This window comes from Poromitra crassiceps (genome assembly GCF_964638095.1).
Source record: "Poromitra crassiceps genome assembly, chromosome: 6".
NCBI classification, from domain to species: Eukaryota; Metazoa; Chordata; class Actinopteri; order Beryciformes; family Melamphaidae; genus Poromitra; species Poromitra crassiceps.
Window position 1 is genome coordinate 22,731,869 of NC_139627.1, and position 15,223 is coordinate 22,747,091.

At 42.5% G+C, this 15,223-nt stretch overlaps 1 protein-coding gene across 1 annotated transcript in view; it reads right to left on the minus strand.

The window, feature by feature from the left end:
• Positions 1-656: 656 nt before the first annotated feature.
• The window catches only part of LOC310777804 (vitellogenin-like), a gene marked incomplete at both ends in the record, with an annotated part of 81,210 nt that continues 66,643 nt past the window's right edge, over positions 657-15,223 (minus strand). Inside the window, 19 exons of the mRNA XM_083638161.1 lie at positions 657-763; positions 1,791-1,946; positions 2,094-2,259; positions 3,571-3,665; positions 3,771-3,865; positions 9,884-10,067; positions 10,162-10,291; positions 10,414-10,546; positions 10,652-10,794; positions 10,903-11,109; positions 11,203-11,271; positions 11,516-11,856; positions 11,946-12,162; positions 12,246-12,390; positions 12,478-12,663; positions 12,768-12,861; positions 12,950-13,136; positions 13,244-13,363; positions 13,455-13,556. Of these exons, the coding sequence (XP_083494287.1) occupies positions 657-763; positions 1,791-1,946; positions 2,094-2,259; positions 3,571-3,665; positions 3,771-3,865; positions 9,884-10,067; positions 10,162-10,291; positions 10,414-10,546; positions 10,652-10,794; positions 10,903-11,109; positions 11,203-11,271; positions 11,516-11,856; positions 11,946-12,162; positions 12,246-12,390; positions 12,478-12,663; positions 12,768-12,861; positions 12,950-13,136; positions 13,244-13,363; positions 13,455-13,556 (2,877 nt within the window). The remainder of the gene's footprint in view (positions 764-1,790; positions 1,947-2,093; positions 2,260-3,570; positions 3,666-3,770; positions 3,866-9,883; positions 10,068-10,161; positions 10,292-10,413; positions 10,547-10,651; positions 10,795-10,902; positions 11,110-11,202; positions 11,272-11,515; positions 11,857-11,945; positions 12,163-12,245; positions 12,391-12,477; positions 12,664-12,767; positions 12,862-12,949; positions 13,137-13,243; positions 13,364-13,454; positions 13,557-15,223) is intronic.

Consider the following 15,223-nt stretch of genomic DNA (forward strand, 5'->3'; position numbering starts at 1 on the left):
TGGCGAGTTGGTCTGAGGATATTCCCTCTCGAAATCAGCTCTGTGCATTCCCTTACAAAAACTACTAACGTTAAGTAGTCATGTGCATCTATAGCCTATACTATTCCCCCGACGAACGTTATGCAGACTGCAGCTGTTTGATATGCGGGCGGTCGTGTATCGTATATCGATGTGCCCGCCCACCTACTAGGAGGAGGGAAGTCTTGTTGTTGAATGAATTCGTTCATCATACAGTAGCCTAGGCTAACACTAACCTATGAAAATATTCATTTGGGCTAGGAGGAGCAGGAAATCCCTCCGCTCGCCTTTCAATCCGGGAGCAGGGGATTTCACCTGAAAGTACACTGCAGCACGGGGATGTGGCCGTGCTGCTTGGCTCTGTGTGAAAGCAATTTCTGTGGCGAGGGTGCGAGCTTTGCGGGACTCCTAAACGGCAATTTTTGCGCGATCTGTGTGTGAAAGAGCCTACAGAGAGAGAGAGAGATGATCCTCCAATTGGAGTATAGATAACACTGCTCAAAAGTTTTAACACATTTCAGACAACATACTGTACTGTTTCTTGCAATTTATATAACATTATAATTAAAACAAACTAATTGGCAACATTGGTCTGAAATAGAAAAAATCACAACAGAATGTAACTGAAAGTGATGAGATTAAGCACACTGAGCAGTGCAGTGACAGGCCAGGTGGGCTTCTGCTGTTTCCCTCAGGTCCACACTCTTCTCAAACATCAGAGCATCAGGGTGACTGAGAATAGAATCTGCAACAGTGAAGAGAGGAAAGCAATTAATAATAAATAATAATACATATGACTTATATAGCGCTTTTCTAATTACTCAAAGACGCTTTACATACAGTATAACATAAAACGTACACAGATACAGAACAAAAACAAATATGGGGGTTACAAAATGAAAAAGGATGGTGGAGGTAGAAGTCAGATATTGTAGGCTTTCTTGAAAAGGTGGGATTTGAGTTGGTTTTTGAAAGAAGTGATTGTGTCAGAGTTTCGGATGTTAAGGGGCAGGGAATTCCAGAGGGTTGGGGCAGCAATGGCGAAGGCTCTGTCCCCCAAGGTGCAGTACTTGGTCTTGGTGATGGGGGTGAGAAGGTTAGCATCGAGCAGAGTGGACATAAAACCAGGAATTTGACCTTCTTCCCAGATCAGTTTTTGAGCTGTTTGGAGCATACCGCATATTTGTTATTTTATAACCTAACCGTTGTGAAACTATCACAAAAAAGTTGAATCTCTGCGTTTCAACGGTTTACTGGCGCTGTCTCTCCACATAAACACAAACAAAACAATGTCCCACCACATTTTTTTTTTTTACCTTTATTTATACAGGGGGAGTCTCAATGAGAGCAATGCTCTCTTTTTCAGGAGCACCCTGTTCACATTCACACACACATTCACACCTGGAAGCTGACCGACAACCACAGTCTGAACTGCTGGCCACTGAGCAGCTCCACTGGAGCAGTTGGGGTTAAGGGCCTTGCTCAAGGGCACGTCAGTGGTGGTAATGAGGGAGGGGCAAGCGCTGCCATTTCACTTTCCCCACCCAGATTTACACACAGGACGTCTCTCAAAATAAACACACTGCCACACTATTATATGGGCCAGAAGTGATCGTTTTGAGGGGAAATTATATAATGTTTTTGAATGAAATAGTTGCATAGTATACCTATACCTTAAAAAAAAAAAGGGTCTTATACGGTATTGAATTTAACTTCACGATTCCTGCATATACCCTGTTGGATGAAGCACTTGTGGTTTCTTGCGGACTTACCAGCAGGGATGCAGTGGAAGCCGACAGTGACAGAAGTAGTCCTTAGAGGGAGGCAGCCAGGCAGGCAGCGCAGCACAGGCTCAACAGAGTAGCATTTGGACTCCTCGCTTTGGACAATCATCTGCTTCTCCACAGATTCATGCTGCATGTAGCATTCTGGAAAAAGAAAGGTATGTAGCCTACTGTATTTGGCATGGATTTTTATCATTAGAGTATCAAGGTAATTGTGCTATAGTCACATTGTTTTGCCATTCTTAGTGTGAAGCATGTTCTCAGAGGCAAGGTGAAACAGTTGAGTTTTACCAGAGCTGTCACGGCAACTCTTAGAAGGGAGAACCCAGGAATGAGCATAGCTGACTGCGTTCTTGGTCAGGTGTCCGTTGGGGGTGCGGTACTCCTGTCTGATTTCCCCATCAGCCTTTCCACAGACTCCACAGGTCTGTCCTTTCAACCAGTCCACAACTTTAACCTGAAGAACAATAATAATAGTTTAAGGTTGATCAAAATGTTGTAATGTTGTCATTACCAGTACTTCGATACTTATGGCTCATTTCCACCCACATGGTACAGCACAGTACGGCTCGTCTCAACTTGGCTTTACTCGTCTTGACCTGATACACTGTCTGCTTCCAGTTTACTCGCCTCCGCCCACAACTGGTCATCATAACGACCGCATATCTGCCCTCCACCCTCCGTTTGTATAATGTTAAAATTAAATCCCTACACGGAACATCATTTTAACAAGCTGTAGATGGAAAATGAATGATGGATGAAATCCCTTGGTTGTATGTTGAATGCAGGAGAGGACGTGACTTTAACCGGCATGACTTTGGTGCTGTATCTGTAGTCAGTAGTCACAGTGACCATAGCAGGAAGTAGGCTATAAAAAGAACGGGGCCATACACGTTTAACGTTAAAATTAAATCCCTACACAATACTTTTAAACTGGTTATGAAATACTGGTGCCTCTATATGACCTACATGAGCAAATGAGACCATCGGCTAGGAGAATAGATATTTCTTTGTTGTTATTTACATTCTTGCGCTGCGCATCGCACCACATAGCGGAGGATGGGGGTTACGCTACAGGGAGAAGAGAAGCCAGGCTAAACCCGCGGGTCCGCCTAGCGGACTTTTGTCTCTCAAAACAATTCAAAACAACCGTCATGTTAAGGCTGAGCAAGATCGATTTTATTTCACCAGAGCTGAAGGCCGCAAGACAAAAGACTGTTGGAAATAACAGGAGAGTTTGGGAAATAATGTTACACACAAGAGGTAAGCACCACTAAACTGGTATATCCAGCATTGACAGTAACCAGAGACACAGTAACACAATTCTGTCTGTGGCTCAGGAGGTAGAGAGGGTCGTCCACTAATCAGAAGGTCGGTGGTTCGATCCCCGGCTCCTCCAGTCCGGACTAGCTTGCGGCCTTCGGTGTGTGAATGGGTGAATGTAGGCACATTCACCCATTCACACATGGGTGTGAATGGGTGAATGTGAATGGTGAATGTAGGCCTAAAGTGCTATATAAATGCAGTCCATTTACCATTTACCAATCAGTCGTCTGCAGTGTTTTCACATCACCGTATGGTACAGGGTCCACAGCCCTGGAACCTCGCCAGAGGTGGTACTAGAAATAGCATGACTCAACCTGGGTTGTCCCGGTTTTTGACCGGTGGAAAGCTACAAAAAAGCGAGACGAGACGGGCCAATACCAGCGGTGGAAATGGGCCAATAGAAGAAGAAGGACCTGTAAGATGGTAAGATTTTTTTGATCACCTTCCATGTGTTCACATCAAAGTAGACCTCTTGCAGACCCTGGCTTGGAGCATGGAGAGCAATGCCCTCACCTCTCTGTCTGATCTGAATTTGAGCTATAATCAGTGCAAGTACAAAAGTAGTAGTTAAGTAGTGTTAACACCTAACAAGCGGAATAATCTCAGCATGACAGTTCAATTTGAATTAATAAAATAGAAGACCTGTAGGATGCTGGTATGGCAGGTTACTGATAGGGATTTCCAGTCCATTAACCTTCACCATAATATCATTATCCTTCGGGTACAGATCCACATCGCTGTTGGAAAAAACATTGGGAGGAACATTTAAGAGTGAAGATAAAGCAAAGTTTGAAGTCTGAAATATTTTGGACAGAAGAAAGTGTCTTTTTTGACAAATGCAGTAATTTAGAATTCAATATTTGTTATAATTCTCCTACCGGATCAACTACAAACTCCTCGTCATCACTTACAAAGCCATTCACCAAGTAGCCCCCCCCCCCCCATTTCTGACGACCTCCTCTTCCCCTACCAACCCCCCCGGTCCGTCAGATCCACCTCTGCCGGGCCTTCTCTCCACCCCCAAGTCCAACCTTCGCAATTTCGTGACAGAGCCTTCTCTAGGTGTAGCGCCCAGGCTCTGGAACTACCTCCCCCAAGACATTAGAGACTCCGAGTCCCTCACAGTTCTTTCAATCCAGCCTCAAGACCCATCTCTTCTCCATTGCCTAGCCCCCCTGCTCCCATCCATCCTTCTGCATCTGTGTTGTTTGTCCACTGTTTGTCTCTCCTTTGTCTCACTAACGCCACCCCTCAGTGTATAGTGTTAAAATCCCTGGAAACCAAAATCCACAAAAACGTTCTAACTATGTTATTTAGGGTCTTATATTAGTAATTGTGTGTCTCAGAAATTATTATACATTACTTTCAACCCAAAGCCTTAAAATCAACACTTTTCTACAAGATTCTACAAGGTACTTCCTCATTGAAGAGAGCAGTGCGCGAGGTGCTAAAATGCAGGAGCTTATGACGTCATAAGCTCTATATAACCTTTGTACACGCGCGCAACCCGCCCTACTGTGTGTGTGTGTGTGAGTAAAGCTTCTGGCATACTCTTCGCGCACGCGCTGGAGGCGGGGCTCCGAGGAGGGCGCGCGCACTCTGCGCGGGCCAAAACAGAACATACTCAGTGCGCAGCTGCAGGCGCCAGGCAGTCTGAATGAAATTGAATGTAACGTTCCCAATTCTATATATTAAATTATAAAAAACGACCCTCAACATTTGGGAAGGCTAAGCCACACAACTAGTTCGTTATAATTGAACACCATGCTTCAAAGGCAACTTTACGACGGTGAGGACTCAATCACAGCAGATATCCGCTGATAGCCTACCACGGAGATCTCACAGGCACAGGCAGCAAAACCGACGCGCTGATAGAAAAATCTCCATGGACGCGGCGCGCTGCGGCCTCGCCCCCCGACACGCCCCGTGCGATGACGTCATAATCGCCGTGCGCCCTATGCGCTTGGCTGGGCGCGAAGAGTATGCCACCTCGTGTCACCAGGCTGTGTCAAGCGCTATGCTGCTCTCTCTCTCTCTCTCTCACTAGTCCCGAGAGAGAGAGAGAGAGAGAGATACTTTTATACTTTGCGACGTTCATCATCGTTCAAATTTGGCTGGTGGCTTATTAACATAGGGTCCTGTGATGTGATGAACTCAAAATGCTAAATAATAAAGAAATATTTCTGGTTTCCAGGGACTTTAAGTGACTTTGAGTTCTAGAAAAACGGTGTATAAATGCCATTATTAGGGGTCCACGCACGAAGTGCGTGGATCCCTATTGTAATTGTTCTGTTTATTATTATTTTTATTTTTATTTTTATTTTTATTATTCTGCGCTAAAACAGTATGCACATCAAAAACCGTAAGGGGTACAGTAGCCAGACTTTGCACATAGGTTGGAAATGTGCCCCACTACTCAGAGACAAAAAATTACCCATATTGACCAGATGGTGGCGCTATAACAGACCATTTCACGTATTGGCCCATAACTGTTGAACCGTGAGGCGTAGAATCAAAATTCCACATCTGCTGGATTCCCTGGATCAATGCGCATCTATCCATATAGACCACGCCCATTTAAGTCTGCTAGATTTTCCGCCATCTTGTACTTTCTCAGAAAGAAAAAAAAACGAACTCGTCCTAGGCCTTTTGCCCGAATGAGCCCAAACTTTTTGTGTGTCATCTCTGGACTTCCCTGATTTAAAAACCTAGAAAGAATTTGGATACGTGAAACCGTCTTGAAATGATAAATGTTTAAACTTTTGATGACACATGCCCTGACACTAAACACACACAAACACACACAAACACACACACACACACACACACACACACACACACACACACACACACACACACACACACACACACACACACACACACACACAAACACACACACACACAGACACAGACACACACACACAGACACACACACATACTAAAATGGCCACCACGGCTGTAGTTCATCTCCCAGAGTGCTTCACTCCACACACAGGTGTCATACACACATACACACACACACACACACACACACACACACACACACACACACACACACAGCCCCTGGTGCAAGAGATGAGCCAGGGAATGGGATTACTCTCACAAAAAACTACACTTCCCAAGATGCAGCAGCAAAATGGCCGCTCATTACCAGATTGAGAACACCTGAAAAGGAATACATTCTCTCAGTCATACATTCAAAGAAACAGACAGCAACCAGAAGCACCAAGCTCTACTCAGAGTTTAATTTCAAAGACGCCAATGGTCGGTGAATATGTTTACATTCCTGTTGTTTTAAAATGCTGCTTAAATGTTTGATGCAATGCTGCTTAATTTATTTGTTAAATTGCTTCAATTGGAAGGAACCATTGTATTGCAGCACCGATTTCATTTTTGTGTTTGCATCTTTGAATTCTTATTGTGTTTTAGTTTAATAAGTTAAAAGCATGAGTTAAAAGTATAAATTACAAAAGAATAACACAAAGTTAAAAATGTTAAATTTATGTTTAAAACGCTACTAAAAATGTGGACATGAATGTACCATGTTAATGTTAATGTTTGAACTTGAAGTGATTGGTTGCGCCTTTACTGATCTGTAGATATCCACCGTGCCAATGGTGCCCTGTTGAATCTAAACTCTGAAGCTGAATTGGTGAGTTATTGTTTGTGTGTTTGCATCCCCCCCCCCCCCCTGGGAAGATGGGTGGAGCTATGGGTATAAAAATTTGAAATGTATTCCTATCTTGTGTGTTTAATTAAAGCCAAGTAAGATGTTAAGAGTTTTGGCCTTAAAGGGACACTCCACCGAAAAACAATGCTGATTTATTTTGCACATCTCACACATCCGAAAACAGTTTCGCAGGCATTCATTTAGTTTGACACTTATTGAGTTGATTTGTGAAAGGTATAGTTTGGTTTATTTGAAGTGTGGTACTATGCGGTACTTGTAATGTCTAAACTTTTAATGCCACCTGCTGTGAGACCCCCCCCCCCCCCCCCCATTCCCACACACACACACACACGTGTGAGCCACCTAATTGACTCAGGGCTTGGAGACTCGGACTCAAATTCCCATAATCCATCACTCCCTGGGTGGCTATTCACATGCAACCACCACCATTCTGAATGAAGGACGCCACTTCGAAAAAGTAAGTCTACTATCTTTTTTTGCACCCTATGCCACAGTAGTGACATTAGATAAAACATACAATATCATGCAAAAACAAAATGCCACCTACTGAACCTTGGCCTTGAATCTTTGAATTTGAATTACATACTCCAGATTTTCTAAAGTCAACCTATATGCAAATAGTGTCATGTCAATGTGAAGTTATAAAAGCTAAACATTCTACTTCCTATGACTAATTTGTCTGTTTATGCCATGCTCTTCCACAGATCAACATCACTTGCAAAGTAATCAAACTGGTAAAACCCACAACTGAAGCAACAACCTGAGCCGGCACCACCATGAATACAACAACCTTCCTCCTCATTGACGCAACTGGAACCATTGACCTAGCTGTGTGGGGGTACTGTAAACCTGACATTGACGACTGGTACCACCTGACCAACCTATCCATACATGCATACAAACCAATACATATCTGACAACCACCCCAACCACAACATCAACACCCACCACTGCACTTGAATCATACACAGAACCACCACCACCCACCACTCAAAGCATCTATGGTGAAGTCTCTTCTGCCACCGTCACAAACAAGTACTTCTGTTTTTGGCACCTATCACTACTGTAAACTTTGACTCACTCACATACAAATGTCACAAATGCAATCAATGCCATAAAACAGAAACCGCAAAACACATATCCAATTCTCTCTGTCCATCAATAACCAGGAAACATCATACACCATCCCACTCGCACTTATCACACCACTGCTTACAAAATCACCAACTCAAATGACTACAGACGAAATGGAAGAAGCTATCCTCATGCTCAATCACATCTGAGTTGACGTAATAGACAAATCATAGCCCTGACTCAGACTTGACTCCAAGACTCGACAGTCCCTCCACACAGTCCAGAAACCCCGACTCAGCCCCACACAAGGACAAAATGGATTGATATATTTCTTTTTACTTTAAGTTTTTCATTTCATAAAAACTATTATTTGCAATAAAAACTTATTGTTCGAATCATATATCTGCCTCCTTTGCTGTCTTTTGTCCCAGTTTTTTATGCATTATATCCTAACTCCTTTAGTCAACCTTGAGCTTACACTTTTATTGCCAACTTGTAGATGTCCACTGTGCCCAAGCTTACCCTTTTAAAACATCTGAATAACAGACAAGTAACTTGTTAACTGATAACCTATTAAGCCACTAACAGTTTGACTTAAAGGGTGATTTACACAACCTGAATATTGATCTTGTTATACCTATACAGAGACACTATGAATGTACCATGTGGAGTATCTAGTAATAGTTAGGATTTTACATTAATTTCAAGACAAATGGTTCAAATTCTGGCCTTGTGCTTATGCAGACCAGATTTATGACTACCACCACTACTACAAAAGCATTGGCTTTTCATTGTGACAACCAATTACTTAGATCACCATTCAGGAACAGTTTGTTTAATCCTTTCCTCACTGAGCACATCTATAACCATGATCAGAAGTGTACAGTAGAAGCAGCTAGGGCTGTGGCGATTCACTTATCTCCCGATTCGATACTATCACGATTCTTGGGTGCCGATTCGATTTATATTGCGATTCTTAAGTATTGCGATTCTACGATTATTGCGATTCGATATTACGATTTATTGCGATTTTTGTTTATTTTTTTCTTTTATTTTTTCAGTTTGTTTGCTTTTTTACACTAGATTAGAACATGGGAAAAGTTGAATCATACACTAGAGACTGTATATTATATATCATGAGTAGGGCTGGGCGATATAGTTAAAAACAGGGGCGGACTGGGATCATAATTCAGGCCGGCATTAGATACCAAGCAGGCCAGGCCGATATGGGCCGACGCGCGTGAAATTTGGGCCGTTTGAAGCCCAATTTTGGCCGTTTGAAGCCAGATTTGGGCCGTTTGAAGTCCAATTTTACAATGAGATGCACCCACTTTAACCCTGAAGTGTAATTATTACTTCAGACTAACTAATAAAGTAATAAAACCACTAGTAAACCAGTAGGCGGCGCCTGGCCTGCTGTTCAGTGAGTGGCCTGACTGCAAGCACAATTTTTTTTTTTTTTTTTTTTTTTTTTTTTTTTTTTGCGATTATCGATTCTGGAATAAAAGATCGATCCAAAATATCGTGACATTAAAAATCGCGATACTTAGGTGAATCGATTTTTTCCCCCACCCCTAGAAGCAGCACACTATCTTCATCCAATGGACTCGGAACACCACAAAAGCAACACCTCAGTAAGCTGTCCACTCATGGCTAACACATCTAAGCTTATCAGGAAGCTAGGATTTGAAATTATGACAGTTTGCCTAGAAAAAGTCCATTGCGTAATAAGCCTCTTTGACAGCCACCATTTGGCTTACCACCACCACTGCTACTTACTACATATTACTTGCAAACTTGGTACACTTGTGCACATATCAACTCTGACTAAATGTGCAATTCAGTGTCTATATTATCTGACATATAACCCCCAAGTCACCGGAAGCTTGGACCCCGCATCGCCGCTTGCGGCTATATTTATTATTATTATTATTATTATTATTATTATTATTATTATTATTATTATTATTATTATTATTATTATACTTACATGTCTGCGATTTTCACATTGATTAGGTTCTGGTCTTGTGTGTAGTCCCTCTTCAGCAGAACCATAAATTTGAGTTCTGGGGTGCAATCCTGAGCCAAAACCTGGTAGCAAGAGTGGGGTATCTCATTTCTGTATTTCCTGTTGTTGAATGTGGTCAACACGTCTTTCTCCATTTCACACTTAACTAGAGTGGAAATGAAATAGTAGTCAATGCGTGAACAATTGATTGATCAGTCTATTCAGATTCAGACTATTCAGACGCCTTTAAATGTCTTCACCTGCATAAGCCTTGGTAATTGCATAGGAGATCTTGTCAGCCAGATTGTCCTGATAGGCTTCCATCTCAGCAGCAGTTTCTCCAATGGGCAGATAAACAGGAAGTCCCACACCCAGTTTGTAGATGGTCCTCTATAATATTAAAATTGAAACAGTTATGAGTCAAAAATATATTTGCACTCTGAACGACAAAATGGAATACAGACATTTTCTTTGTATGTCTCTATGTAAAGGACTGAGCAATAAAATCATACCTTTGGTGTCTTCAGCACAACATTCAGGGTTCTCTCAGAGGCGATGGCCACAGTCAGCTTGATCTGATTGCGAATGTTCTTGGCCTTTGCCACTTCCACTGCAGCCTCAATGCGTGAAATGTATTCAGAGATCCTGGACAGACATGAATTGGTAGATTAATCGTTAAAGAATAAAACAAAATTATAATAGATGGTGCTGTACACAATGTTTGAAAATTATATTATTCTGTGACTTTACTTCTTTGCATAGCACTGCATGCTACGTGGAAGCTTGTCCCAGGTCAGCTTCAGGCTGATTGCAGGATCTTGACTCACAAGACCAGTTTCAGCTGTGATTTCAGTCTCATACTGTTTGCACTCAATACCCCAGGCAATCTTGGCCTAAAAAGCATTTTTTTCCTGAGTCATAAGTTCAGGCATAACATAAACCGTTACAGCTACTGTTATTATCAACCCAATTGATATTAAAGGTGAAATGACAAGTTTTACCATAAGCTTGTGGTGGCTTAGCATAAGGCCATCAGCACAGATTCTCCAGTGGTCACTCTCGGCAAGGTTGGCGAAGATAATCTGCACCCTGGAAGTAGCTTTGTCCAAGTAAGCAGCAATCTGGTATCCCTGAACCTTGTGGTCGGCTCTCACAGCATGGACGAGGATTGTCACAGCAGGAGCGACAGCATTAGCAAGGTACTTGGCCTGTAGATGCAAACCAGGGTGTGATGTTAATGACAATTTCTAATGTTCTCTTTGAATTCATGAGACTTCTCTTGGCTTGGTCTGATGCCTCACCTTGTTGTAGATGGCCTCAATACTGGAGGCACTGCTCCTGCTGTTGGCTCTGGCTGTGGATGCCACATACTAAAAACAAACAAAAACACAACTTTTTTTTTGCCTGATCAAATAGAGTATGTGATCTGATTGTCTCTGTTATTTAAACCGCAGTCGGATAATCACCTGGTGGATGTGGTTCTTGATAAACTTCATGTCATAGATCTGCTGCAGTAGAAAAGGAATAATAAGAACTAACTCAAATCCTGAACCTATTCCACATGATACTGCTGTTTTCTTCACATGAAGGGTTGACTATGAAGTTGTGCCTCACCCTTGAGAGGCGAGAGCTGGAGCTAGAGGAGCTAGAGCTAGAGGACCTAGAGCTGGAAGAGCGGCTGGAAGAGGACTTGGATGATACGGAAGAGGAGCCTGAACGGACCTTAGAGCTGGAGCTGCTGGAATGAGAGCTGACAGAACGGCTGCTGGAGCTGGAGGAAGAACTGGTGCCGTTCTTCAGACCAGGAACCAGGATTTTCTTGAGTTTCAACAGGACATTCTTTTCCTCTGCAGTTTCCTCCTCATTGCTATTGTTGATCACTTTGATTATCTTTTCTGCAGCGTTATCTCCAAACTCAATCTCAATCTCAATCTTCTCAATGACTGGTCCAGCAGCTACACCCAAAAAGAGCAAAACATTACTTTTTCATGACTCCTCACAAAATTCCTTATTTGATGTCAGTGAAGTCATCAATTTTGCTTGCCTGGAACAACCTCAACAAAGGCTGCATGTTTTCCAATCATGGCGTAGAGTGGACAGTCTCTGATGAAGGCGGCATTCTGAGATTCAATCTCAGTGCATGCCTTGATTCCAAAGGTTTCAAGTGCAGCACACATTTTCTTCTCAAAGGCCTTTGGTATTTTGATCTTGTGGGTAATTTTGGTGGGCAGATCAATAGGAATGATTTCAGATGACCTTGACTTTAAAAACAGAACAGAAGCCAGTATTTGTTTTTAACATGTAAAATGTTGTTTTGGAAAGGCTGGTCAGGAGTCAAACTCACCATGCTACCAGCCAGAGAAGATGCAAACTTAGACGTGATCTTAGAAGTGAAGATCTCCCTTGTTGCAACTTCAGCCGGAATCATTGGTGTTATTTTCACGGCTCCAAGATCTTCCACATTTCTTGCAATAGCAAGAGTCTCAACACTGTTTCAGTAAGATTTTTTGTTTTGTTTTAACAGAAAATAAATAGTGCTTCATACAAGTTGCTTCAGGAAAAGGAAATGTACATACACTGCAGATGCAATCTTATCAATGCCCTGGACAGGCAAAGCCTGAATCTTGAAGTTGCCCTTAATCAGGTCAAATCTTGCTTCCATCTTTGCAGGGAGAATTGTGTGGACTTTTGCTCTTGACATCAGGGCAGCCTGGATCAAAGCAGTATTCACTCCCATAACTGCATAGGTGTGCATGGAAACACTGAAAGGAAAGGGAAATTAACATATGGGAATTCAAGTTAATCTTCTGATGAAGTGATAATGAAAAGTTTCATTGTTTTCCAAAGTAAGTTATAGGTTGTTTACCTTGGAGTAAGTGCAGCCTTCAGCTCTATATCAGTTTTAAGAAGGTGGGCTGCATGGAAGTTCTCAGGAAGAGGTGGTGTCACAGTGGCTTGGACTATGAAATACAAAGGATATTCTCAGTATAAAGTACTAAAAGTCATCATCTATAGTCTTATTAGTTGAGTTGCAACAGTGGAACCTACGCTCAACAGATGCAGCAGCCACAGCAGCCGTATAGAAACTGAGCTCCATAGGCAGACCAACAGCAGTGGGCAGGATGCGACGTACCTCAGCAACCAGCATAGGTTTAGCATAATGGACTGAGACACCAGACAGGAGAGCATCCAAAGCCTTCCTTCCATAAATATGAACTCCAGGCCCAGTGGCAAGCTATAAGAAAACAAATATTAATTTCAATGACATCACATGTTCAGTTCACAATATAGGTATTACTTCATTTGAATAAGACATTTATGTAACTGTACAAGATACAGTACCTCAATAGCCTGATCAACAAGGGCTTTGTCAATGTAGGCAAATGCAATTTCCTGTCCGAAGAACTTGACATACCCTTGGACCAGGGGTGCGCTTGAGGGATGAGCCCTCCATTCAGAAAACTATGGAAGGAAGGAAATAGTAAATTAACCTACTCTAATTTCTGTACAGATGTACTTGAATTTTCATACTGGAACAATCCCTTAAACTTACAGCCTTCATAATTTGCTTCATCTTGGTGATTCTGTCAGCATCCTCAGGAGCCTTAGGGATTTTCAGAAGAGCCTCCTGGAGTCCAGTAGTTTTTACTCCCACCTGAAAAAGAGAAATGGCACTTGTGTGGATGACCAATTCTTTAACTAGTAAATAAAGGTATTCCTCAAGGTCAATTATCAGTGTTGATATTAATTAAGTAGGCAACCTGCTGGCTGACAAAAAAGGAGGGGGCGGGGGGGAGACAACAATTGGAATGGACATCTATTCAGACCAATAGGAAAGGTTAAACTAGCCTCATGATTCTTGGCATTGTCATATACAGTACTAAATGTATTGCTACTTTTCTTTTGTTGTTGTTGCTATGTGTATGATTCTGCACAAGGCAGAATGCTATAATGTGAATGACTGGGTAACAGGTATACGCTTTATGCACAAGTGTTTTGTTCCAAAATGAAATACCGGTATACAGCTTTGTTCCAAAATGAGTATACCGTTAAACTTCAAATAGTAGCCCGGGCGTTTACGGTATTTACCAAAACTTATTCGCAGACCCAGCATCTATATGGGGCCGACGTCTATTTGGGTCCTGCATTGGATTTTCTTTGCACAGAATTCTTGCTCAGCAAAGATTGGAAAGTATCAAATTGTTTATTTAAACCAGTGAGTAATACCCGTGATTAATAATCACACAGGCTAGAAACACATTCGTTCACTTTGAACCAAACCAAACTGCCACCGTTTCACACAGGAGGTGAATAGCAGTCTTTTTGGCTAACGTTAGCATTTAGCAGCAGCTAACGTTAGCTCAGTAACCAGGTCGTCAGCACTTCTATCAGACAATACAGTGTTGTGCAACAAGCAGACTTAACAAAATGTTTCCAATACATGTCTGATATAATCCATACTGCATTTATGATCGCTGTTCCACTGACAGAAATGTACTTTTACAACGCCCAACTAACGTTACCGCTAACTTCTCCGGTATGTACTGTAGAAAAACAAAGCATAAAACTGTCTGACAGGGGGAAGAAAGTAGCCTACTCGAATCTCTCCTCTTGCCAAACCAAACTGACTTCCGCCAACAACACGTACTGCCCACGTCATTACCTAGCCTCAACGCGAGACTCATCAGTCATTCTTATTTCTTCCTTCTATCGTCTCGGATGGGCAGCCCCTATATCCACTGCAAGATCAGCTAAAATGGCTGCACGCGATATACACGTTATCAATCACAATAAAACTGTACCCACCTCCAAGACTAGGGATGGGTACCGAGACCCGGTATCAAACGGGCCCCGGGGCCGTATTTCGGGATACCGGAGGATCAATAAGCTTTCACGTTAACGGTTCTCTTATCGGTACTGTCTGGAGTGGAGAAATTAAGAAAATAGATTTCCTCTATAGGCTATATAATTGCTAAATAAACGTTACGTTATCTTGCACATTTTATCTCACCAACTCCGTAAGACAGGCTATGATGTGTTTTTTGCGATTTCCGAACGAGAAAAGGGATAATCTTTTCCGCGTTGCTCTCCGTCAGACGAGAGAGACACACAGCTGCTGCTGCCTGCAGCCGAGATGAGAGGAGAACTGGAGTGAGGACTGAGAGAGGGGAGGGGCTGCTGGGCGTGCCTTACAGCACACACACCACACATGCAGGGAACAGGGAAGGGGCAGGCAGGCAGATGGACAATAGACATGCAACTGAGCAGAGCACACGTTAAGAATGGCTGAAAGAACGAAGTGATCTAAAGTGTGGTTGTACT